A 27,827-nucleotide genomic window follows, 5' to 3' on the forward strand; every position below is an offset into this window, starting at 1 on the left:
AATTGAAATTGAGTTATTTGTAGTGAGGTGGTTGGATGTAGAGTCTGTCATACAGAGTGAAGTAAGTCAGAAAGAGAAAAACAAATACCATATGCTAACACAAATATATGGAATCTGAAAAAAAAAAAAAAAGGTTCTGATGAACCTAGGGGCAGGACAGGAATAAAGACACAGATGTAGAGAATGGACTTGAGGACACGGGGAGGGGGAAGGGTAAGACGGGATGAAGTGAGAGAGTTGCACTGACATATATACCCTACCAAATGTAAAATAGATAGCTGGTGGGAAGCAGTCGCATAGCATAGGGAGATCAGCTCAGTGCTTTGTGACCACCTAGAGGGGTGGGATAGGGAGGGTGGGAGGGACACGCAAGAGGGAGAGGATATGAGGTTATATGTATACGTATAGGGGATTCACTTTGTTATACAGCAGAAACTAACACACCATTGTAAAGCAATTATACTCCAATAAAGGTGTAAAGAAAACAAAAAAAGAAAACCAAACAATGAAAAACATAAATAAAACTAGTGATTAACTTTGGGGAAAAAAAGTGGAGTCATAAATAATGACCTGAAAATAAACCGATATTACCAAGCCAAAATACATTCAGGGCTAAAACTATAAAACACGAGTATGTGGATAGCCAGAAAACACTGGATTCTCTCTTTTTATTCCCAGGAGCGCTGCATAGTGTTTAAGAAGGCAAGCTGTTTTCTCAAAGTCGTACCCAGAAACATGGATCCTAATTTGGCCAACAAATTCAAATTAGCTGGAATTAGGAGTAACGAGATGTGCACATTCTTTTCAGTCAAAGATGTAGCTGCTGTGCTGAATTAATGTCTACTCTTCAGTGATTATCCTAAATCCTATTCTTCTTTCCTTATACAGTCAGGTGGGTTATTAGGGAGCCTCACTGTGTCATCCCTGCACTGTGACTTATGGGGGCAGTCCAGAGTTCCTGAGCCCCCAGACCCTGGAAATGCACCCCATCACTGGCCACTGATGGCCTTTGGGCCAACCCTCACACCAGGGCTGATGCGTTCACTCTCCAGAGAGAAGGTTGCAAGGGAAAGAGCCCACGTATTACATCACATCCATCCTGCAGCTATCTGTGTGTGTGTTTTCTAAACCTTGGATTTTTTTTTAAATTAAAGCATAGTTGATTTACAATATTGTATCCTATAGCTATTATATGTATTTGAATGAATCATTGCCAAAGAAAGTAATTTTTTCCATTTACATTAAATGTCTTGTCCAGGCAATGTGATGGAAAATAGACAGAGGCCATTTTCAACTCCCAATATAAGCAGAGGAACTTCATGTACACTTATGGCATATTCGTTTTTCTGTAGGTATATTTCAATAGATATCTTAAATTTTTTTTAAAAGAACCTCAGGTATAAAGAGAAAACCTCTTTGACCATGCTGTATTTTGTTTTTGTCTGTTTTTTTAAAAAAATTAATTTATTTTATTTTTGGCTGTGTTGACTCTTCGTTGCTGTGCGCGGGCTTTCTCTAGTTGCGGCGAGCGGGAGCTACTCTTCGTTGCGGTGCGCGGGCTTCTCATTGCGGTGGCTTCTGTTGAGGAGCACGGGCTCTAGGCGCACAGGCTCTAGGTGCGCGGGCTTCAGTAGTTGTGGCTCGCGGGCTCTAGAGCACAGGCTCAATAGTTGCGGCGCACGGGCTTAGTTGCTCCGCGGCATGTGGGATCCTCCCGAGCCAGGGCTCAATCCTGTGTCCCCTGCGTTGGCAGGCGGATTCTCATTCAATGCGCCACCAGGGAAGTCCCTTTTCTCTGTTTTGAGTAGGAGTCTTTGACTCTTTTCTTCCCAGAGCTGTGTCTGTGGGCTTTCCAGTAGCAACCTCTGGGCAAGGTTTCATAGCTGCGTTAATAGCTCTTCAGCTTTTGTATCTTTTAGAACACAACTTGTCGCTTGTCACTTTTGGTGGGGAGCCTCTGAGGTTGTGGCTACACCTCATCAAAATGTAAGGGGGTATAGCCTGCTCTTTGATTAATCCTCACAAGGACATCATTACTTCACCAGTCCTCTGAGCTCTCGTTTCGGTTCTGCATTGCTGATTTCTGATTAGAGACTGGATTTTAGGCCCTGAGGATGCACAGCAGGGCACTGCTGCTTCACAATTTCCTGTGGCGCCTCTGGAGGTATGGCTTTCATCGGCAGCTATTTCTACAATAACCTTACCAAACTGATCTTCACAGATTTTTTAATTGAGATATAACTCACACACCATAAAGTTCACTCTTGCAGCGTGTATAATTCAGTGGTACTTAGTATATTCACGAAGTTGGGCAACCATCACCACTAATTCCAGAACACACTTGTCATCCCAAAGAAACTCCGTATCCATTGAAAATCACTCCCCATTCTCCCGGCAACCACTAACTTACTTTCTGTCTCTATGGATTTGCTTATTCCAGACATTTCATGTCAGTGGAATCACACAAGATGTGGTCTTTTGTGTCTGGTTTCCCTCATTAATATAATGTTTTCAAGGTTCATCCATGACGTAGCATGACTCAGTACTTCATTCGTTTCTTATGGCTCAATAATATTCTAGCCTATGGATATACAAGATCTTCACAGATTTTGATGTGAGATTAGCCTATAAATTCATAAACTGAGCTGCAGACGTGGACACTGACACTCTTGGACAGCTCTACAAAACCTCAATCCCAAGCCACATCACACAGACTTCCCGTCACCCAGCGTGCCAGCACTGAGGCGTTCACATGGCTTGGGCAGCTGACCCTTGGTGGTCCGAGGAGCAGCACACTGGGAAAGGCAGCAGTCTGCCCTGGTTGACTTTGCGACAGAGATCCTAGCACCCTTGGCGCCCAGCCCCCATCCTCTACATTTTATAAAGAGCTCTTACAGCGAACCCCTGCACAGGTGGGTTCAAGAGCTGTGGCCTTATAATCAGGCATCCTGCCCAATTCTCTCCAGGTTTCTCTTCTCAATATGGAAAGCTCTGTATCTTCCCCCTCTCCTTCCCTTCCCTTCCTCCTATTCCAGTCGCATTCAACAAACATGTATGCATTACCTTTATTAACTCTGTGCTAGACACAGAGTTCGACATTGGGATTATGCCCTCCATGGGGCTCCCAGGTGGCTGGGGAGACAGTCGGGCCTACCACACGGTGACCGGGCTGAGCGCTCGGTTCTAGGGGATGGACGGGGGAGAGCACAAGAGGAAGTGCTCAGGCTTACCCTGAGAGGTCAGGGAAGGCTTTGCAGAGGCGGCGACATTTGAGCTGAGTCTAGAGGAAGAGCAAGTTCTGTGAGACGACAGGCCAGTTGGTGAAGAGGGTGTTCCAAGGACAGCAGACATTAAGTACAAAGTATCGAGGCCGGAAAGAGCATAATGTGCTCAGGGAAATACAAGGAATTTGGGCTCAGCTGTAGAAGGGTGGAGGGGGGATAGGGGAGTGTGGAGGCCAGGGTGCCAGAACACTGAGTCTTCTAAGCCACTTAGAACTTTGCCTCAGGACTGAGGGGAGCCATGGAAGGATTTTAATCAGGGCAATGACGTGAGTTTTTTAATAGGCTCAAACTCAAATCTCCACAGACAGAAGAAATTCTGCTTTAGTTTTCTATGACTCAGCAGAAATTTCCCACTAGGGCTGGGCCTCCTTGAGGCTGGGATTTGTTGACTTTTCAGGCTTGTGTTGTGGTACACTGGATCTCGATGCCAACCCACTTTCCTTCTTGTTGGCTTCCTGTACTGAAGAGGCTGGAAAGTTAGAAACTACAATCCCCAGACTCTCTTGAAGTTCCAGGTGGGATTTAGGCTCCACCTCTCAGTTGTACGTGAGAGGTTTGGAAGGTGGTCGTGAGACAGAGACCACCCTCTGCTGCTCCTGTTCTTCCTGTTGTCAGGGGTAGTTGGGAGGAGGGGGCATCTTTTCTTTTTTTCTTTAGTCAGCATAGACCTGGGAGACATGGAGTAGCTCTGGGGCCAACAGTTGTAGTGACAGCTTCCCAACTCTCATTCTCCTGAGTGTGACCAACACGGGGCTTTCCAGACTGATCAGCCCCCCAGTGGTGTCCCTAGAGTCATTCCTGTAGGCCTGGCCTAGAATTCTTCCGACCATTTTTATAGCATGTCACTGACTGTATCTAAGCACTTTCTATTCAAAAGAGGGTGTCCTCTCGGTGCCTGGGGAATGGCTCTGCAGCTTCTACCTGGGCAGGGCCTCAGCCAATGCCAGGTGAAGCTAAGGCTTCTCTGTGAGGTCTGGGAAAGCATACGGCGTTCTCAGCTTCCACGAAGGGAGGTGGTTCTGCCTCCCACCAGGTTTGCTAAGTGGGGAGAGGGTGTTCCCCAAACACAGAAAGAGGTTCAGATGCTGGGTGGTCAGAAAGAATCACAAAGGTCTCCAATTATGAATAAAAGCCCCTTTATTCTATATTTTCCCCGAGGTTAGCGACGTGCCACGGAGGCGGCTTTTTATCTGAGAGGGAGATGCTCAAAATGATGAAAGTGGCAAAAGCTCAGGGTCCTACAGGAACTACACTGAGTTTCTCCAACCTCTGGCACCTGGCAGCCCCTTCCTCTCCTTCTTCATGTGCCAGGGAGTGTGGGAAGGAGGCTCAGCTCTGTCTCTGCAGGAAGCGCAGGCCCACCTTCTTATTGGGAACGAGCACGATTCGAGCCACACTGGTCACCTCCCCCGTCTCAGGGGCCAGGGCCACCTCGTACTGCTGGATCAGCTGGGAAGTAAAAGGCGCACGGGCGATTAGAGTCTGTGGCCTCCATCCACCGCCCTCCTCCGCACGCTCCCACCCCGTGCCTCCCGCCTCCTTCAGCACCCGTGGCCCGCGCGGCCCTCCTGTCTCTCCCCGTTCACCCTTGTCAGCAGCAGCTGCATCTCCAGCTCTGCAATCCTGCGGCCCAGGCAGGCCCGGACCCCGTAACCAAAGGGCACAGAGCCGAATGGGTGTTGGGCCCTGAGGGCATCAGGCTGGCTCTTCCTCAGCCAACGTTGGGGCTCGAAGCTGTCCGGCTCAGGGAAGATGCGAGGGTCCCGGGACACCACGTAGTGGCAGAACACAAACTGGGTCTGCAGACAAAGAATGGGTGGCACATCAGCAGAGGGCTGCAGGGTCCCCCTGGGAACCCTGGCTCTCCAGCCCTACTCACGTTCTTGGGGAAGAGGAAGCCACCAACTTCAATTTCCTTGTCCACGATGACCCGGGAGTTCACGGGGACCACAGGATAGAGACTGCAGGTAAAAGAACGTGCAGATCTGCCTCTGGATCCAAGGAGGGGCAGAGTGCCCACCCCCCCGGCCACACCCCTCTGGTCCCCCGGGACCCTCTTCCCATCTCATCCCTGGCCCAGGCCACAGCCTACCAGCCCCCACCCCCAGTCCTGTCTCTGAGTCCTTGCTCCCGGGGACAGCATCCTACCGCAGCGTCTCCTTAAGCACAGCTTTGAGCAGGGGCATGTGGGCAAAGTCCTTGTACTGGGGCACCTGCCCGGCGGGTACCATGCCCACCACTTCTTCATGCAGGGCTGCCTGGATCTCTGGGTTCTTTGAAAGATGGTACAGGGCCCACGTCAGCGTGTTGGACGTCTGGGAGGTAGAGTAAGAGATGAAGTGAGGAAAGATCTCTAAGAAAGAGGCCAGTTAAGGTGGTGGGAGGGTGTGTGAGTGCATGCGTGCAAAATGTGGGAGAAAAATTAAGTTGCCACGAGTGTGGCAGGCTTAGACTCAGGGATTCATGGGGCTCTCCCTCCACGCTCCACGTGACTTCACAGTGGGCTAAGGACCAATGTGATGGAGAACTGCTCTGTAACAGCAGAGAAGACTGTGACAGAGAAATCCAACGTGACGAAAGGACAGGAAAGAGGTCCCACTAAGAAGGTGCTGCGGGCAAGCTCTTCAACTCTGGGCTTAGCTGACAGCACGAGGGAGTGGGTTAGATGTGACATGAAACTTCCCAGCTGTCTGACAGAGGCTCCAGGGCGTGAGGGGATCCCTTTTACACAAGGACCACTCCCTGCCCGCCTCCACCAGGCTGAATGACCACCCTGTTTTCCTTCCAGCTCTACATCCACGTTACGGAGAGAGAAGCGGGTATCTGATGGAGGTCAGGCTCAGGTGGGGTAGAGTAGGGAATTGGCTCAGGATGGGAGCTGGGAGGCCCTGGTCTCCTCGCCTGCCCCTCTCACGCACCGTGTCTACTCCAGCCATGAGCAGCTCGGGCAGGCTGCCCTCAGCGTCACGAGGACTGAGCTGTCCACTGGTCAGCAGGAAGTGCAGGTAACCAGATATCTGGGCCTTCTCTGGGCCCCCTGTCTGAAGTTGGGCCTCTATCTCCTCTAATTTCTGATCAATCAGCTTCTTCCCTGTGGGGACAACGGAGAACAGGGGAGGATGAGGTCAAAAGTCATGCTCTCCCAACGACCAAGAGAGAAGATCCCGGGAGAGGGTCCTGAGGGGGCTGTTACCGCACAGGCCCTGGGACCCACGCCCCAACTTCTCTCCCTGGACTCCTCACCAAAAGAGAAGATGGTGTTCCAGCCATCCAGATACCGCCTCCAGAAGGGCAGCAGGGAACGAGTCCACTTGGGGAGGAAGGTGGCGTACAGCGAGTTCTGGAACATGAGCCCGACAGATCTGACGAAGGTCTTGGTGTCCTGGGGGATGGAGCGCTCCAGGCAGCCAATACGTTTCTCAAACAGGACGTAGCAAACAGCTGGCGGTGCACAGGGGCCGTCACAGGAGGCAGGGCCACGGCACACAGAGTCCAGGGGGCTTCGAGAAGGAGAGCACAACCTACCCGACACACGCCCACCCAGCCCCTCTCCCCACAAGGGTACCTTCCAGGGCAAAGAAGTAGAAATTGTGAGCGATGTCGGGCACATGGTCCCCCGAGGCGCTCTCTGCCCGCTGCTGGTTCAGTCGAGTCATGAAGTCCTCAATCACCTCATTCAGAGCATCTGTGTAGAGCGCAGCCTCAGCCGGCTTCAGCAACCGCTGGTTCAGAGCCTGGCGGAGCCGGTACCACTGCTGTCCTTGCCTGTAGAGAATGGAGGAGAGACACCAAGGTAAGTATCTGGTGGGGATTGGATTAGATGGTATCTTCCCACCCTGAGACCCCTATGGACTCGAGGAAAATCTCAGACTCCTAGACCTAGAATTAAAGAATCACAAACTTTCAGATAACAGAATCTTTGAATCACAAAACTTCAGAATCTCACTAACAGCATAAAGGAAGTAGTTACGGTGGGCATCTGGAATCAGTCTGTCTAGGGTCAAATCACAGGTCGGATGATGACTGGCTGAGTGACCTTAGGCAGGTGACTTAAATCCTCTGTGCCTCGGTTTCCCCTTCTGTAAAATGGGAATAATAAGAGTGCCTATCTTAGCAGGATAATTAACGTGCTTAGATCAGTGCCTGGCAAATGGTGAATGCTTAATGAATGTTTACTGTGATTATCTTAGGATGATACAACTCCAGAATCTTCTGTATGTGAAATGAGCTATGGAGCTACGGTGGTTCCAGTCCCTCTGTGTGGAGGATGAGGAATAAAGGAGGAGCAAATGAGGGTTCTTGGGGTGCTCAGATTCTGGACCTTAGCTCCGTAGGCCAAGGGGACAGAGAGAGCTACCAAGCTGATCTCCAGGCTCTCTTGCCATAGCCATCCAGTAGGTGGCTGGGTCTCACCCCGGTTAGGCAGGGATGTTCGTGTGGGTGGAAACATGCTTCCCAAACAGGAGCTTAATATTCAGGGGCTGCTGCCACCCTCAGCTGTCCCCCAAACCTGTTACCTTTCCTAAGCAAGCTGGGTATGGGTCAATTTTTAAAAAGCCAGCTGCAGAGTAATAAGTATAATATGGTACAATTTTAAGAGGAAGAGAGGAAATCCTACATATCCACATGCATATCTGCATGTTTCAGCACAAAGGAGGGAAGAAGAATACACACCAAATTACTGATGAGAATTACTTAGGAGGATGGGATGGAATTTTTCCAATAAGTATTACTTTTGAATTTTAAAAACCAATAAGGTATTTTAAAAAGGAAAACGTTTAAAAAGTCTGAAGGCAATATTCAGGTTTTTTATTTTGAAGTATAAGTCAACTGCACTTCAATAAATTTTTAAAATATATTTTTATTTAAATGAACCTCAAAAAACAAGCTAAATAAATAAATAAATGAACCTCAAACCCCAGGAGTTTTCTTTATTATGTTGGGGAAAACCTGCAAAAAGATAAACTAGGGACTTCCCCGGTGGCGCACTGGTTAAGAATCCACCTGCCAATGCAGGGGACACGGGTTAGATCTCTGGTCTGGGAAGATCCCACATGCCGTGGAGCAGCTAAGCCCGAGTGCCACAACTACTGAGCCCGCGAGCCTAGAGCCCGTGCTCCACGACAAGAGAAGCCACCACAATGAGAAGCCTGCGCACCGCAACAAAGGGTAGCCCCCGCTCGCTGCAACTAGAGAAAGCCCGCACGCAGCAACAAAGACTCAACGCAGCCAAAAATAAATAAAATAAAATAAATTTATGAAAAAAAAAGATAGACTAAAAGTGTTGTTGGAAAGGAAATAAAAACCAGAATAGACCTATTTATTGGAACTTCAGGTTTTAGGTGCTTCTCCAAGAGTAAAACTCTCCCAACAGTAGGATTTGCAGGACTTAAATCTGAAACTTTCTGTGGTTGTTAAAATATTTCTTGGGGAAACGACAGTCACTCAAAAAATGAGATTTAAAAAGTATATATGTTAAAACAAAAAAGGTTATCACAGGTTAGCAAAATAGCTTTTAAAGACATATATGGTATAACATATTTAGGAAACTGGCTTTAGGGTAAACAGTTATAAATAGATCACAAAGGGGTATATATCATGTTTAGCCCCAGTTCTAAATCTGAACAATCAAGTCCAATGATGGCCTGACCTGTGAAAACCTGTGAGACCCAAATGTTTTTTATTATTATTATTGAGGTATAATTGACATATAACATTATATCTGTATACATTGCGAGATGATCACCACAATAAGACTAGTTACCATCCGTCACCATAAAAAATTAACTTCCAGGATTTACTCCCTTGGCAAGATTTGGGTCTCAAATACTGTAGAGCATACCTGAGACACAAATCTTGCCCTCAGGGTCAGACATCAGGTTAAAGAGTTCTTGAAGAACATTCTCTATTCTCTTCCCAGAACCTTGAAAAAAGGGCCCAGAAATTAAGCTCTGAAACCACCCACCTGTGAAGGAACCAGGAATAAAGAAAGAAAGACATGCAATGACAGAATGAATGTATAAGCATCAAAGACAGATAAAATGAACCTTCCAACCAGTCCGTTTCCTTCCCAAACATGTCATGGCAGTAGGTCCTTGCATTCCAGAATCAGAGAGATCTATTCCACTACTCACTAGTTGTGTCACTTCTGGCAAGTGGTGCAAAAACCCTTCTAGGCCTCAGTTTCTTCATCTATAAAATGGGGATAATAATACTATCTACTTCATGAGTTTGTTGTGAAGATAAGATGAAATAATAAATGTAAAGAGACTAGCCTGATGCCTGGCATGTTATAAACACATACTTAGTTATCATCAGTGTTACTGCTACTACTTCCACCACCAGGATCAACTTTAATCCCTTAAAAAATGACTTTAAAAAACATGGATATCAAGCAACTAGGGAAAATCAAAAGCCATTCATTGTTTTTGGAGCTCTTTTAACACACTATAGTAAAAAGAAGCCTGTAATATATCCAATTACAAGCCGTGGCACTGAGAATCACCAATGATTCTCAATTTTTTACCTTAATTGATATATGCATATATAATACACTCAGCCCATCTTTCAGTTTGTCACTGCCAGAATAATCTTAACTTTTCTAGGTATAACTTTAAGGCTAAAACCTACATCTATCTCTGTGAGTGGAAAGCATCCATGAAAGTTATAACCAACAACAAGCATATAATACATAACTTGGAAAATATTTTTAATTAAATTGGGCCCTCCCAACTAGTATGGTGATAATGTTTTTTTCAACTACAAGTAAATATGTCCCATTATGATTTGAGTTGGTATGTTTTCAACCATAATATAGAATAACGGAGCTTGAAAGTTCTTAGAGATATCTTGGAGATACTCTAATCCAAGCTTCCCATTTTACACATGAGAAACATAAGCCCAAGGAAGGGGAAATTATTCATTTGTTCACAGTCATACGATACATTAGTGGAAAAGCCAATGAATGGTCCATGGGCTTCAGCCCAACCCAACCACCACTTTCTAGACGAGTTTCAGGCTCAGAGGACACAGGAAGATACTACCCTGCCCATTATCCACTGGCTGCCCAGTGCCACTGTCCTTGGGCCTGGCCCCCCTGGGGGCCTGTTCCAGTCCCCCAGGCCCCAGCTCACGTGGTGAAGGGCCCATAGGTCAGGCCCTGCTGGTCCCGGTGCTCCCTCCATAGTTCCATGTCGTTCCGTACTGGGTACTTGCCCTCTTGGCGCATCACTTGCTCCAGGAGTGGGGCACTGGCCAGGTTCACATGGATCTGAGGCCCTAAGCGGTTTATCCATATCGGACCATACTTGGCCTTGTTCAGCACCTGTGGAGTTCAACCAAAGCTGAATAACCATGGCCTAGCTAGGCAGGCACTTCCTGGAGAGGAAGCAGGATAAGGGAGTGTCTTATGGCCACACCAGAGCAAGTGAGCTGGGCAAAAGCACATTGTGTAGGAGGTAGGTGCTGGGATGGCCTGTAGTCTCGAAAGGAGAACACTGGAAAAAAAAAAAGGTTACACAGAAGTTAGAATATTGAGAGCAATGAGTATCTGGTGGAACTGGTGGAACTGGCAGAACTGAGGTCTTGGAGGAACGAAATTTTGGAAAAATGGGATACCTGGCAAACTGGGGTATGTTGAGGTATAGATATTTGGGGTCCAGGGTTTTAGGGAAACTGAGCCCTTTAATGAGGTATAGTAGAATGTCTACGACTCCTTCATAGAAGCATTTAAATCTCCTGCAGCTTGCTGTCAAGGAGACAAAGATAAATATCTCGTGTAACCAACAAGAAAAAAGAAACACAATTAGAAACTCCAGGAAAAACAGAAGCTGAATGAGAAAGTCAAGATGTAAATATGAAGTAAACTATGTGGTATGAATTTTTTTAATAAAAAATTTTTATTAGCTATGTTAAGGAATGCAATTCTCAAATATTTTATCTTAGAATTTCTACAGCACTTGACAGTTGAGACCCATAGCATCTATGAAATTGACATTGCAATGATGTTTTTATAGTTGTTGAAAATAAGGGAGAAAATAATGTATTTTGGGTTTTGGTGGGGGTAAAACTTAAAAAGAATCCAGAAATACTAAGATTAAATTTACTGGCTAAGTTATACCTACAAACTGAAAGAAAATGAAGCATAGTGGTCTCCCAAGTACTTCATCTTTTTTTTTTTTTTGTGCGGTACGCGGGCCTCTCACTGTTGTGGCCTCTCCCGTTGCGGAGCACAGGCTCCGGACGTGCAGGCTCAGCGGCCATGGCTCACGGGCCCAGCCGCTCCGCGGCATGTGGGATCCTCTCGGACCGGGGCACGAAACCGTGTCCCCTGCATCAGCAGGCGGACTCTCAACCACTGCGCCACCAGGGAAGCCCAAGTACTTAATCTTTTTACTGAATAAGTGTTAAGAGGATTAGATCTGTTTCAGTATCGAAATTAGGCCAAAAGTCTTCTATAAAAGAAACATTAAAATGATGGAGAAAAAAAAAAAATGATGGAGAAGAGATCTATTATTCAAATTATAGAACTGATAGTCCATAAAAACAACAATTTTACTGGGTCTTACTGTCAGCATTAAATACAGGGTTCTCCCAGGACCAGTGCAACCTGATTGCCCTTCGTATATTACCCAATTGCCCAGAATCCACCCTGAACTAATGGCTGATTCTCCTTGTTCCCAGGAAGACAGCCTTGACAAACCCCCAACGTCCATTTAGCCTTGTTTCCCACTTCTACCTCCCAGTAATACCTGCCAGTGTGGTACAATTTTGAATGGTTAATTGTCTGAAAACGACTGTGATACCTGGAGGAAAATAAGCGTATTCAGACATTGCCAGTGGGAGTCTAACATGACACAACCCTACATGGAGGACAATTTGTTAATATTTATTAATAATTACAAAACATTTATAAGCAAAGTGTGGGTCATCTTCATAATGGAATACTGCATCACCTTAAAAGAGGATGAAGCAGCTCCTTGTGTGCTAAAATGGAAGGAAAGATTGTAATATGGAAAGATTGCTAGATAGCCAAGATAGACTGTTGAATGGAAAAACGTGGGGAGCTAAATAAGAATACATAGCATTTGCATTTGCTTTCGTAGAGAAACACTGGACTGATACACCAGAAATGAATTAAAGTGGTTACCTATGGGAGAGTGGGGAGGACAGCAGTGAGAGTGAGACTGTGTGACATTTTATTGGTATATTGTTTTGAGTTTTGAACTATGAGAATGTATTCAAACTTTTTAATCTAAAGGGGGAAAAAAGTGTTTTCTGAAGCAATAAGTCACCTAGCATTGATCAAGTAATTCCAGAAAGCAGGAAAGACTTGCTGAACCTCTGAATTCATGTACTTAGATTTATAAGTGACCCCTCACTGCACTCATTTTGTTTATTTTTCTTAAGGGTTCCATTAGAAAATAATACTTATGTGTCTATTTTTCTCTACTAAATTCCTTAGGCGAATTAACCTAAAAGTAAGCTTAAGTTGTGTTTCTAGTTTGGTTTAAGATATTAATATAATAATAATAATATTTCTGTGGAGCTTAGCATAAACTAGACACTGTTCCAAGCACTTTGCTTATACTAGCTCATTCAGCCCTCACTACAGCTGCATGAGGTAGGTGTAACATTACCACAGTTTTGCAGATGAGGAAACTGAGGCCCAAAGAGGTTGCCCGAGGTCACTTTGCCAGTAAGTGGCAGAGTCAGAGTTCAAACTCAGACCACCTGGCTGGAGGCCATGCTCACAACTGCTTACTCCACTGATCCCCGAGAAAGCTGACTATCCCTTACTAACTGAAAACAAACTTAGGCTCTTTAAAAATATGTACTGCTTAAGGGACTTCCCTGGCGGTCCAGTGGGTAAGACTCTGCGCTCCCAATGCAGGGGGCCTGGGGTTTGATCCCTAAGTCAGGGAACTAGATCCCGCATGCATGCTGCAACTAAGAGTTCTCATGCCACAACTAAGAAGTCCGCATGCCGCAACTAAGACCCGATGCAGCCAAAATAAATAAATAATAAACAAATAAATATTTTTTTTAAATGTGCTGCTTAAACCCAGCACAACACTGCTGTAACCCAGGGTTTCTCATGGCACTGCTGACATCTGGGGCTGGATGATTCTTTGCTGTGGCAGACTGTCCTGTGTTTTGTAGAATGTTTAGCAGCACCCCTAGACTGTACCCCAGCAGCAACCCCACACCAAGCTGTGACAACCAAAAACGTCTCTAGACATTGCCAAAATGTCCTGGGGGATGGGGGCAAAATCACCCCAGCTTGAGAACTTCTGTAATAACCCCAACTTCTTAAAATGTCTCTGAATTCTTTAATCTTAGAAGACTCCTTTTAAGAAATAATATCTCACTTTGAAGAAATATTTATCTTAAGTTTGGTTTCTTTTCCTTCTGTTAAGCTCATGTAAAATTACATGCAATGTATTTATAATGATGCAAACAATGGTTATCTCTGAGTCATGGTTTACAGAGAGTTTACTTTCTTCTTTACACTGTGATTTGTTTTTCAAGTTTTCTACCTTGATCTTGGAATCGGGGAAAAGAAACACGTTTTAAAGGACTAGATCCATAACCTTTCCTTGGGCACCAGCTTCTTGCCTGGAACCCAAAGCCTCTGGCACCACTTCCTGGCTGTCAGTTTGGAAGTTTCTGGGACATTTCCCCCCATGCCTAGGCCATGCTTTCTTCCCTCTTCCTTCATACTCCTCAGTTTACTTGGTGGAACTTAACAAGGATCTATTTATGTAAGAACTTATTTTAGAAAGACACCAGAGCACTTGCTGAGAAATGTGTTTTATGTCTGTGAGCCTACCACTAGGCTGTAACCTGAACCAGTTAGAGAGCCCCAAGGTTTTCAGATAGGTGCTAAGTGCCCCTTTGCAGAACAGAGTTCCCTAGGGATCATCTTCCAAGATGAATGGGAGGGCTAGCCTCTGCCAGGTGAGATTCCAAAGACCGACAGTGTTAAATTCATCCAACATGCATTTATTGAGCTCATATTCTATTCCTCCTATACTGATCTTGGGGCTGGGGATACTGCTGTGACCTACACTTAGACAGTTTATTTACATCCTAGGGCATAAGCCACACAGCCGAGAACTTGATTACATATGCTTATAAACTATTCCCTAATTATTTTGTACATATCTTGTCTCTTCAACTAGATTGAAAATCTTTAAGGGCAGGAACCTTGTCGTACTTCTTTATACTTCCCATACTGCTTAACACACTGCTAAACACATTAGAGACACTCAATAAATATTTAGCAATTGCCAGTGAATCAAGTGGAAGAAAAACAAGTTGCAGATAATACAAAGATTATGAGACAGAGACAGAAAAGAAGCAGGGAAGAGGATACATAGGAAACTGGTAACAGTGGCTCCACTGGGGTAGGCATTAATTTTAAAAGGCTGAAGGAAAATCTCAAAAGGAAATTAAGAGAATAGTTCTAATATACAATTACAATAGCATCTTTTATGGCCTGAATGTTGCATCTCCCCCAAATTCATGTGTTGAAGCCCTAACCTTCAGTGTGGCTGTATTTAGAGAGGAAGCATCTAAGAAAGTAATTAAGATTAAATAAGAGTGGGGCCCTGGGGAGATTGGTTCAAGATGGTGGAGCAGAAGGACGTGCACTCACTCCCTCTTGCGAGAGCACCAGTATCACAACTAACTGCTGAACAATCATCAACAGGAAGACACTGGAACTCAGCAAAAAAGACCCCACATCCAAAGACAAAGAAGAAGCCACAGTGAGACGGTAGGAGGGGCGCAATCACAATAAAATCAAATCCCGTAACTGCTGGGTGGGTGACTCACAAACTGGAGAACACTTATACCACAGAAGTCCACCCACTGGAGTGAAGGTTCTGAGCCCCACGTCAGTCTTCCCAACCTGGAGGTCCGGCAACGGGAGGAGGAATTTCCAGAGAATCAGACTTTGAAGGCTAGCGGGATTTGATTGCAGGACTTTGACAGGACTTGGGGAAACAGAGACTCCACTCTTGGAGGGCACACACAAAGTAGTGTGTGCATTGACACCCACGGGAAGGAGCAGTGGCCCCATAGGAAACTGAACCATACCTACCTGCTAGGGTTGGAGGGTCTCCTCCAGAGGTGGGGGGTGGGGGTGGGTGGCTGTGGCTCACCCTGAGGACAAGGACACTGGCAGCAGAAGTTCTGGGAAGGACTCCTTGGAGTGGGCCCTCCCGGAGTCCACCATTCGCCCCACCAAAGAGCATGTAGGCTCCAGTGCTGGGTCGCCTCAGGCCAAACAACCAACAGGGAAGGAACACAGTCCCACCCATCAGCACACAAGCAGATTAAAGTTTTACTGAGCTCTGCCCACCAGAGCCACACCCAGCTCTACCCACCACCAGCCCCTCCCATCAGGAAACTTGCACAAGCCTCTTAGACAGCCTCATCCACCAGAGGGCAGACAGCAGAAGCAAGAAGAACAACAATCCTGCAGCCTGTGGAACAAAAAGCACATTCACAGAGAGACAGACAAGATGAAAAGGCAGAGGGCTATGTACCAGATGAAGAAACAAAACAAAACCCCAGAAAAACAGCTAAATGAAGTGGAGATAGGCAACCTTCCAGAAAAAGAATTCAGAATAATAATAGTGAAGATGATACAGGACCTCAGAAAAAGAATGGAGGCAAAGATCAAGAAGATGCAAGAAATGTTTAACAAAGACCTACAAGAATTAAAGAACAAACAAACAGAGATGAACAATACAATAACTGAAATGAAAAATACACTAGAAGGAATCAATAGCAGAATAACTGAGGCAGAAGAACGGATAAGTGACCTGGAAGACAGAATGGTAGAATTCACTGCTGCAGAACAGAATAAAGAAAAAAGAATGAGAAGAAATAAAGACAGCCTAAGAGACCCCTGGGACAACATTAAATGCAACAACATTTGCATTATAGGGGTCACAGGAGGAGAAGAGAGAGAGAAAGGCCCCAAGAAAATATTTGAAGAGATTATAGTCGAAAACTTCCCTAACATGGGAAAGGAAATAGCCACCCAAGACCAGGAAGTGCAGACAGTCCCTGGCAGGATAAACCCGAAGAGAAACATGCCGAGACACATAGTAATCAAAAATTGACAAAAATTAAAGACAAAGAAAAATTACTGAAAGCAACAAGGGAAAAACTACAAATAACATACAAGGGAACTTCCATAAGGTTAACAGCTGATTTCTCAGCAGAAACTCTACAAGCCAGAAGGGACTGGCATGATATATTTCAAGTGATGAAAGGGAAGAACCTAAAACCAAGATTACTGTACCCGGCAAGGATCTCATTCAGATTCAACGGAGAAATCAAAAGCTTTACAGACAAGCAAAAGCTAAGAGAATTCCGCACCACCAAACCAGCTCTACAACAAATGCTAAAGGAACTTCTCTAAGTGGGAAACACAAAAGAAGAAAAGGACCTACAAAAACAAACCCATAACAATTAAGAAAATGGTAATAGTAATTACCGTATCGATAATTACCTTAAACTTGAATGGATTAAATGCTCCAACCAAAAGACACAGGCTCACTGAATGGTTACAGAAACAATACCCATATATATGCTGTCTACAAGACACCCACTTCAGACCTAGGGACACATACAGACTGAAAGTGAGGGGATGGAAAAAGATATTCCATGCAAATGGAAATCAAAATAAAGTTGGAGTAGGAACACTCATATCAGATAAAATAGACTTTAAAATAAAAAATGTTACAAGAGACAAGGAAGGACACTACATAATGATCAAGGGATCAATCCAAGAAGAAGATATAACAATTATAAATATATATGCACCCAACATAGGAGCACCTCAATACATAAGGCAACTGCTAACAGCTATACAAGAGGGAATCAACAGTAACACAATAATAGTGGGGGAATTTAACACCTCACATTCACCAATGGCCAGATCATCCATACAGAAAATTAATAAGGAAACACAAGCTTTAAATGACACAATAGACCAGATAGATTTAATTGATATTTATAGGACATTCCATCCAAAAACAGCAGATTACACTTTCTTCTCAGGTGCAAACAGAATATTCTGCAGGATAGATCACATCTTGGATCACAAATCAAGCCACAGCAAATTTAAGAAAATTGAAATCATATCAAGCATCTTTTCTGACCACAACACTATGACATTAGAAATCAATTACAGGGAAAAAAACCATAAACAACACAAACACATGGAGGCTAAACAACATGTTACTAAATAACCAAGAGATCACTGAAGAAATCAAAGAGGAAATCAAAAAATACCTAGAGACAAATGACAATGAAAACACGATGATCCAAAACCTATGGTATGCAGCAAAAGCAGTTCTAAGAAGGAAGTTTATAGCAATACAAGTCTACCACAAAAACAAGAAAAATCTCAAATAAACAATCTAACCTTACATCTAAGGGAACTAGAGAAAGAAGAACAAACAAAACCCAAAGTTAGTAGAAGGAAAGAAATCATAAATATCAGAGCAGAAATAAATGAAAAAGAAATGAAAGAAACAATAGCAAAGATCAATAAAACTAAAAGATGGTTCTTTGAGAAGATAAACAAAATTGATAAAGCACTACCCAGACTCATTAAGTAAAAAAGGGAGAAGACTCAAATCAACAGAATTAGAAATGAAGAAGGAGAAGTAACAACTGACAGTACAGAAACACAAAGAACCATGAGAGATTACTACAAGCAACTCTATGCAAATAAAATGGACAACCTGGAAGAAATGGACAAATTCTTAGAAAAGCATAACCTTCCAAGACTGAACCAGGAAGAAATAGAAAATATGAACAGATCAATCACAAGTAATGAAATTGAAACTGTGATTAAAAATCTTGCAACAAACGAAAGTCCAGGACCAGATACCTTCACAGGTGAATTCTATCAAACATTTAGAGAAGAGCTAACACCCATCCTTCTCAAACTCTTCCAAAAAATTGCAGAGGAAGGAACACTCCCAAACACATTCTATAAGGCCACCATCACTCTGATACCAAAACCAGACAAAGATTCTACAAAAAAAGAAAATTACAGACCAATATCACTGATGAATATTGATGCAAAAATCCTCAACAAAATACTAGCAAACAAAATCCAACAACACATTAAAAGGATCATACATCATGACCAAGTGGGATTTATCCCAGGGATGCAAGGATTCCTCAATATACGCAAATCAATCAATGTGATACACCATTTTAACAAATTGAAGAAGAAAAACCATATGATCAGCTCAATAGATGCAGAAAAAGTTTTTGACAAATTCAACACCCATTTATGATAAAAACTCTCCAGAAAGTGGGCATAGAGGGAACCTACCTCAACATAATAAAGGCCATATATGACAAACCCACAGCAAACATCATTCTCAATGGTGAAAAACTGAAAGCATTTCCTCTAAGATCAGGAACAAGACAGGGATGTCCACTCTCACCACTATTATTCAACATAGTTTTGGAAGTCCTAGCCATGGCAATCAGAGAAGAAAAAGAAATAAAAGGAATACAAATTGGAAAAGAAGAAGTAAAACTGTCACTCTTTGCAGATGACATGATACTAGACATAGAGAATCCTAAATATGCCACCAGAAAACTACTGGAGCTAATCAATGAATTTGGTAAAGTTGCAGGATACAAAATTAATGCACAGAAATCTCTTTCATTCCTATACACTAATGATGAAAAATCTGAAGGAGAAATTAAGTAAACACTCCCATTTACCACTGCAACAAAAAGAATAAAAAACCTAGGAATAAACCTACCTAGGGAGACCAAAGACCTGTATGCAGAAAACTATAAGACACTGTTGAAAGAAATTAAAGATGATACCAACAGATGGAGAGATATAACCTGTTCTTGTATTGGAAGAATCAATATTGTGAAAATGACTATACTACCCAAAGCAATCTACAGATTCAATACAATCCCTATCAAATTACCAATAGCATTTTTTACAGAACTAGAACAAAAATCTTAAAATTTATATGGAGACACAAAAGACCCCAAATAGCCAAAGCAGTCTTGAGGGAAAAAAAAACGGAGCTGGAGGAATCAGACTCCCTGACTTCAGACTATACTACAAAGCTACAGTAATCAAGACAATATGGTACTGGCACAAAAACAGAAATATAGATCAATGGAACAGGATAGAAAGTCCAGAGATAAACCCACGTACCTATGGGCAACTAATCTATAACAAAGGAGGCAAGGATATACAATGGAGAAAAGACAGTCTCTTCAATAAGTGGTGCTGGGAAAACTGGACAGCTACATGTAAAAGAATGAAATTAGAACACTCCCTAACACCATACACAAAAATATACTCAAAATGGATTAGAGAGCTTCCCTGGTGGTGCAGTGGTTAAGAATCCACCTGCCAATGCAGGGGACACGGGTTCGAGCCCTGGTCCAGGAAGATCCCACATGCCGTGGAGCAACTAAGCCCGTGCGCCACAATTACTGAGCCTGAGCTCTAGAGCCCGCAAGCCACAACTACTGAGCCCATGTGCCACAACTACTGAAGCCCGCATACCTAGAGCTCGTGCTCCGCAACAAGGGAAGCCACGACAATGAGAAGCCCGTGCACCACAACGAAGAGTAGCCCCCGCTCACCACAACTAAAGAAAGCTCATGCACAGCAACGAAGACGGAACACAGCCACAAATAAATAAATAAATAAATTTATTAAAAAGAAAAAAAGTGGATTAGAGACCTAAATTTAAGACTGAATACTATAAAACTCTTAGAGGAAAACATAGGAAGAACACTCTTTGACGTAAATCACAGCAAGATCTTTTTTGATCCACCTCCTAGAGTAATGGAAATAAAAACAAAAATAATCAAATGGGACCTAATGGAACTTTAAAGCTTTTGCAAAGCAAAGGAAACTACAAACAAGACGAAAAGACAACCCTCAGAATGGGAGAAAATATTTGCAAATGAATCAACGGACAAAGGATTAATCTCCAAAATATATAAACAGCTCATGCAGCTCAATATTAAAAAAACAAAGAACCCAATCAAAAATGGGAAGAAGACCTCAAGAGATATTTCTCCAAAGAAGATATACAGATGGCCAAGAAGCACATGAAAAGCTGCTCAACATCACTAATTGTTAGAGAAATGCAAATCAAAACTACAATGAGGTATCACATCACACCAGTTAGAATGGCATCATCAGAAACTCTACAAACAACAAATGCTAGAGAGGGTGTGGAGAAAAGGGAAGCATCTTGCACTGTTGATGGGAATGTAAATTGATACAGCCACTATAGAGAACAGTATGGAGGTACCTTAAAAAACTAAAATAGAATTACCATATGACCCAGCAATCCCACTACTGGTCATATATCCAGAGAAAACCATAATTCAAAAAGACACATTGCAGCACTATTTACAATAGCCAGGCCATGGAAGCAACCTAAATGCCCATCCACAGACGAATGGATAAAGAAGATGTGGTACATATATACAATGGAATATTACTCAGCCATAAAAAGGAATGCATTTGGGTTATTTGTAGAGACGTGGATTGATCTAGAAACTGTCATACAGAGTGAAGTAAGTCAGAAAGAGAAAAACAAATGTCGTATATTAACGCATATATGTGGAACCTAGAAAAGTGGTACAGATGAACCAGTTTGCAGGGCAGAAATAGTGAAACAGATGTAGAGAACAAATGTATGGACACCAATGGTGGAAAGTGGTGGTGGTGGGGGCGGTGGTGTGATGAACTGGGAGATTGGAATTGACATATATACACTAGTATGTATAAAATGGATAACTAATAAGAACCTGCTGTATAAAAAAATAAATAAAATTCAAAAAAAAAGAGTGGGGCCCTGATCCAATAGGATTAGTATCCTCATAAAGAGATATTAGAGAGTTCTCTGTGTGTGTGTGCATGTGTGTGCACACACAAGCATACACACACAAGGAAAGACCATTTAAGGTGGCTGTCTGCAAGCCAGGAAAATTGCTACCAAACCCAAGTTTGTGTGCCCAATTCACAGTGAGGCCAAACAATACCAAAACATTGGAGTTTGGAGCAGAGGAATGTTTATTGCAGGGTCACGCAAGGAGATGGGTGGCTCATGCCCTAAAAATCCCAAACTCCCTGAAAGCTTTTAGTGAAGCCCTTTTATAGGAAAGGTGAGGAAGGGGCATAGTTAATTGTTGCAGACTTCTTGGTGTCAGATCCTCTGTTCTTGAGGTCAAGTCACAATGTTCCTGTAAACCTCCACTGAAACAAATATTATTCTCTGTTCTGACAAGAAAGTGCAAGGTCCCAAGGCTCAACTTTCACCCTCTGAGGTCCAGGCCCTGGCTAAGGGGAGGGGGCCCCTGCGCAGGCCAGTTACCCTACCTGGGAATGTTTGTCCAGAACCCAGTCTGGGTCCTCCCGCTAGTGCCCAGGCCCAAATAAAGAGGCAGATCTCAACTGGCAGCACCCTCAGAGCCAGGTCCCCAGACCCTGCCCAGCCATCGTCACTGAGGGAGCCAGGTGCCCAGGACCCAGCCGGCCCTCAGGCTTTTCATTTAAACTGGAAAGATTCATTTGTATAGGATCAATAAGAATACATGTTGCAACAAATACCAGTTAGGTTAGTTCCCAGCTCACAACAGTTGCCCTTCTTTGAGAATAGCCCCAACCACAGAGGTGGACTGGAAATAATGATGTGCCATGTCATTGCAACTTAACCCTGACATCTGGCCACCTCCTAGGGGTAGACAACTGATCTAAGCTCTACCAATTTTTGAAACTTGAACGGAGAAACTGAAGCTGGTTGAAGCTGTTACCTTAATGGCAGTGTCCATATACTCCAGTTGCGAGGCCTCCACGGACTGCGACCCATGGAGACTGCCACTGCCATTAGGTCACAGAGGTGGGGATGGTGGAGAGGTTCACTGCTGCTTCAAGGCCTGGGCCCAGCCAGTGGGTGGCTGTTGGCTCTGGCTCTGCAGGACATAGGCCTCAGCCTGTCTCCAGGACCCTCAGCTCACCCACCAGCCCTGAGGCTGGAGGGCCTGGAGGGCCCTGGGGAGAAGGCCACAATCTGCCTCTCACTGCAATCACTGCTACGAGGACCACTGCAAGGCTTCCTGTTGGTGGAGCTTGACTTCTAACCCCCATGCTAAGGGTCTCACACTAATGAGCGTGTGCTCACTCTACCCCTATTACAAAAGGGCTCTCACCAGAAACCAACCATGCTGACACCCTTATCTTGAACTTCCAGCTTCCAGAACTGCAAGAAAGTAAATTTTTACTGTTTAAGACACCCAGTTTATGGCATTTTGTTATGGCAGCCAGAGTAGACTAATACATAGCAACCAAAAGAATAAAATACTGGGCTTCCCTGGTGGCGCAGTGGTTGAGAGTCCGCCTGCCAATGCAGGGGACACGGGTTCGTGCCCCAGTCCGGGAGGATCCCACATGCCGCGGAGCGGCTGGGCCCATGTGCTACAACTACCGAGCCTGTGCTCTAGAGCCTGCGAGCCACAACTACTGAGCTCACATACCACAACTACTGAAGCCCATGTGCCTAGAGCCCGTGCTCTGCAACAAGAGAAGCCACTGCAATGAGAAGCCCATGCACCGCAACAAAGAGTAGCCCCCACTCGCGGCAACTAGAGAAAGCCTGCACACAGCAACCGAGACCCAACGCAGCTAAAAATAAATAAATAAAATACATAAATTTATTTAAAAAATAAAAAATTTAAAAATATACATAGGGGTAAATCTTCATGACCTTGGATTTGGCAATGGGATTCTTAGATTTGAACAGTAATGTGTGAGCAATAAAAGAAAAATTGGACTTCATAAAAATTTAAAACTTTTGCACATCAAAGGACATTATCAAGAATGTGAATAAAGACCTAAATAGACATTTCTCCAAAGAAGATATACAGATTGCCAACAAACACATGAAATGATGCTCAACATCATTAATCATTAGAGAAATGCAAATCAAAACTACAATGAGATATCATCTCACACAGGTCAGAATGGCCATCATCAAAAAATCTAGAAACAATAAATGCTGGAGAAGGTGTGGAGAAAAGGGAACCCTCTTGCACTGTTGGTGGGAATGTAAACTGATACAGCCACTATGGAGAACAGTATGGAGGTTCCTTAAAAAACTACAAATAGAACTACCATATACGACCCAGCAATCCCACTACTGGGCATATACCCTGAGAAAACCATAATTCAAAAAGAGTCATGTACCACAATGTTCATTGCAGCTCTATTTACAATAGCCAGGACATGGAAGCAACCTAAGTGTCCATCAACAGATGAATGGATAAAGAAGACGTGGTACATATACACAATGGAATATTACTCAGCCATAAAAAGAAACAAAATTGAGTTATTTGTAGTGAGGTGGATGGACCTAGAGTCTGTCATACAGAGTGAAGTAAGTCAGAAAGAGAAAAACAAGTACCATATGCTAACACATATATATGGAATCTAAGAAAAAAAAAAGGTCATGAAGTACCTAGGGGTAAGACAGGAATAAAGACACAGACCTACTAGAGCATGGACTTGAGGTTATGGGGAGGGGGAAGGGTAAGCTGTGACAAAGTGAGAGAGTGGCATGGACATATATACACTACCAAACGTAAAATAGATAGCTAGTGGGAAGCAGCCACATAGCACAGGGAGATCAGCTAGGTGGTTTGTGACCACCTAGAGGGGTGGGATAGGGAGGGTGGGAGGGAGGGAGATGCAAGAGGGAAGAGATATGGGAATATAGGTATATGTATAACTGATTCACTTTGTTATAAAGCAGAAACTAACACACCATTGTAAAGCAATTATACTCCAATAAAGATGTTAAAAAAAAAGAATGTGAATAGACAATCTACACAATGAAAGAAAATATTAGCAAATCATACATCTGATGAGGGTTTAATATCCAGAGTATATAAAGAACTCTTTAAAAACTCAACAAGAAGACAATCCAATTTTCAAATGATCAAATGATTTGACATTTCTCCAAAGAAGATATATAAATAGCCAGTATGGGCATGAAAAGATGCTCAACATCATTGGTCACTAAGGAATGAAAATCAAAAGTACAATAAGATAGCATTTCACACCCACTAGGATGACTTAAATCCAAAAAACTGAAAATAACAACTTGTTGGCGAGAAACAACCTGTGTGAAGAAATTGAAACCCTTGGGCATTGCTGATGGGAAAGCAGAAATGTTGCAGCTGTTGTGGAAAACCATTTGTCAAGTTCCCAAAAAGTTAAACACAGAATTACCATATGATCCAGCAATTCCACTCCTAGGTATATACCCAAAAGAAATGAAAACATATGCCACACAGAGACTTGCACAGGAATGTTTAGAGCAGCATTACTCACAGTTGTCAAAAGGTGGAAAGAACCCAAATGGCATCAACTGATAAATGGATAAGCAAATTGTGGTATATGCATACAATGGAATAGTATTCAGCCATAAAAAGAACAAAGTGTGATACACACTAAAACTTGGATGAACCTTGAAAACATACAGTAAGTGAAAGAAGCCAGACACAAAAGGTCATATATTGTATGATTCCATTTATATGATATATTGAATAGGCAGATCCATAAAGATGGAAAGCAGATTAATGATTACCAAGGGGTGACAGGAGAGGGGAATGAGGAGTAACTAATGACAGGGTGTTTTTCTGGGGTATTGAAAAAGTTTTGAAACTAGAGAGAAGTAGTAGTTTTATAACATTAATAATACACTAAGTGCTGCTGAATTGTGCACTTTAAAATGCTTCACTGAGGGAACTCCCTGGTGGTCCAGTGGTTAGGCCTCCACGCTTCCACTGTAGGGGGCACAGGTTCGATCCCTGGTCAGGGAACTAAGATCCCGCATGCCACAAGGTGCGGCCAAATAAATTAAATAAAATGGTTCATTGTATTATAGTTTGTGAATTTCCCCTAAAAAAAGGCCTAGAAGAAGTCTGTGATATTTAAAGCCTCCAGAGCCTCAGCAAGAAGCCTGCTGTGAACAAAAGATGGGCCCCCTAAGAAAAGAGAGAACAGAAAGGGAGTGAGGGAGGTTCCCCTGAGCTGGTTCTTCTGTGGTTCCATGCTTCCTCTCTTGTAGATCAAGAAGAGGACCAGACCAACCTTTCCTTTGCCTTGCCAGCTCCTAACCCAGGATTAGAGATCAAGCTTTAAGGGGTGTTTACTCATTTGTTCATTTGCTCTGGGAAGAACACACTGGCAGAGTCTCTCTTTTTTTAGAAATGGGAATGCCCTCCATTGCACAAAACTGTTGCCCTTGTAACTTTTCTGGAGGACAGTTTGGCAGCCGATACATATCAAAGGCCTGAGCGAAATCATTTACCACAACAATTCCATTTTAAGAGATTTATTTTAGGGAACTAATTCAGGATGCGCATGATATTTAGTGATAGATGTATTTATCAAATCTTTATACATACAAAAATCTGAATATGTAACAATAAGCTTCAGTATATTCTAGTATAGCCATAGTGGAACACTATTCAGACATTAAAAATTGTTAACGAAGTGACTATTGTAGAAAGATGTTCATATTTATCTTTTAGTAAAAGGCAGGTTATAAAAGAGAGTATATGATATGCTTCATTTAAAAAATATGTATGTTGGATGACACATGGGGGAAGTATGGAAGCCTATTCACCAAGGACAAGCAAGCAGGGACAATGCTTACCTACCCCCAAGAGCATGTGTGTATTTATGTATTCATTTCACAAATGCTTAGTAACAGCTATGTGTGCGAGGCACTGTAACATGTACAGAGTGTTGGGATTGTGGAAGATTTGGATTTTCTTCTTTTTGTGTCTTTCTGATTTCTCTCCAGTAAACACGTATTACTTCTGCAAATTATTTCAACTAGGTTGAAATGACGTTCTCTTAAATGTGTTATGTAATCACAAATAATTAGCACGCAACTCGTATTTATGTGATTTTTTTTTTTTTTTTAGAACAAGAGTCATTTTTATAGGAAAAAAAGTGCCTGTCTCGTTGTCACGGGTTTTTATCTCAAGTCAGTCATCCACATCTGGCGGTTTCAGTTGAGAGACTCAGGGACTGCCTGGCAGGAGATTTTGTCCCCAGTTCCAGACCCAGCACAAACGGGCTCTGTCACTTTGTTGGTAATAGCTGGGTGGTGGCATGCTCCTGACCTTGCATGTATCCACAGACACAAGGCTTGAAACCCGATATCAACTGAAAAAAATGCACAACCTAAAAGCTGAGAATTATGCTTTATTCGGCAAACTTTCTGAGGACTTAAGCCCAGGAGGCAGACTCTCAGCTACCTCTGAGGGACAGCTCCAAAGAGGTGAGGGAGGAGCCAGGATACGTAGCAGTCTGCAACAAAAACCAGGTAGTCGGAACATCAAAAGCTTACTGTTATTAAAGAGAACCGGACATCTCAAGTTAATGTATTTAGTGCTTTCCTAGGTATGCAAGAATCTGGGCTCAGTGAAATAATTCCTCTGATATGCACCTTAGCTATCTAGGGCCAGTATCCTGTTCTTTACCATCCTGAATTCCCTCACAGCGGGCCGCTGGGGGCAGCCCCATTGGCCGATGGCTTGATGACCACAACACCCTGTGTCAACTGATACGGCAGGAGACATTTTTCGTCCACACCAGCCTTCCCTGAGTCTTCAGGGCTGAATGCCCTTCGATCCTCTCGGCACAGGAATGGAGGTCTACACAGAGCTGCCACGGGGCTACCTCCCTCCCTATGTTTCCTATGTCCCCTGATAGGCATAAGTCCCTGTGTCCCTGAGGACAGTTTCCCCTCGCCTCTGGGTTCTGACCCATGTGGCCGTTCTGTCCGTCCTCCTTATAAAAGAGTTGCAGAATATAAAACCTCCTCACTGCAACCTAGAAGGGGCTGCTCTGAGGCCACCTCCCACTCACCTCCCTAGCTCATCTGGGAGGCTGTCAGGAGACAGTTTCTTATCACTGCCCGGGTTTTGCAGAGGGGTGGGCAGAAAGCCCACACAGAAATGAGCTGCAGAATATAAAACTCCTTAGCTACAGTCTAGAAGGGTCTCCTCAGCAACAGGGTACCCTGCAACTCGCAGCACAGTCAACTGATTGAAAGAGTTTCGGGGTTGTCCTTCGAGGGTGTGGCACAGCATCACAGGGAGCTGGCGCCTTTTGCCTCTCTCATCCTTTCACTATGTGGAGCAATAAAATGTCTAAATCTAAAAATGGCTGTTATAGCTTTACTGATTGAATCAGTCAGGCCTTAGCCTTGCCTCGTCTTGTACGTGTGAGCTCGACATCTTCTCATCAGTTAAACAAGGGAATTATTACTAATAATTGATTCCAGAGGTGCTCTGATGGCTAGCCTATAATGTTAAGGTAGATAACACAAAGCAGCTCCGGGCAACCATTACCCAAATTCTAGGTATAGTGCCTAGAACACACTAATCCACCTCCAGGGCAAGGTGTGGTAACCTGGGTGTGCAGACAGGCTG

The 27,827-nt window shown here is 43.7% G+C and overlaps 1 protein-coding gene across 2 annotated transcripts in view; it reads right to left on the minus strand.

The window, feature by feature from the left end:
• Positions 1-4,398: 4,398 nt before the first annotated feature.
• Positions 4,399-27,827, minus strand: part of LOC116756897 (sterol 26-hydroxylase, mitochondrial) — a 43,870-nt gene continuing 20,441 nt past the window's right edge. For both annotated transcript variants that reach the window (XM_032637971.1, XM_032637972.1), the window contains exons 2-9: positions 10,418-10,608; positions 6,850-7,049; positions 6,528-6,725; positions 6,203-6,375; positions 5,433-5,599; positions 5,164-5,245; positions 4,871-5,083; positions 4,399-4,733 (exon numbers count right to left, since the gene is read on the minus strand). In XM_032637971.1, coding sequence (XP_032493862.1) covers positions 4,614-4,733; positions 4,871-5,083; positions 5,164-5,245; positions 5,433-5,599; positions 6,203-6,375; positions 6,528-6,725; positions 6,850-7,049; positions 10,418-10,608 — 1,344 coding nt within the window. In that variant the 3' untranslated portion in view covers positions 4,399-4,613. The remainder of the gene's footprint in view (positions 4,734-4,870; positions 5,084-5,163; positions 5,246-5,432; positions 5,600-6,202; positions 6,376-6,527; positions 6,726-6,849; positions 7,050-10,417; positions 10,609-27,827) is intronic.

Source organism: Phocoena sinus, chromosome 7 (assembly GCF_008692025.1).
Source record: "Phocoena sinus isolate mPhoSin1 chromosome 7, mPhoSin1.pri, whole genome shotgun sequence".
In the NCBI taxonomy this organism is placed as follows: domain Eukaryota; kingdom Metazoa; phylum Chordata; class Mammalia; order Artiodactyla; family Phocoenidae; genus Phocoena; species Phocoena sinus.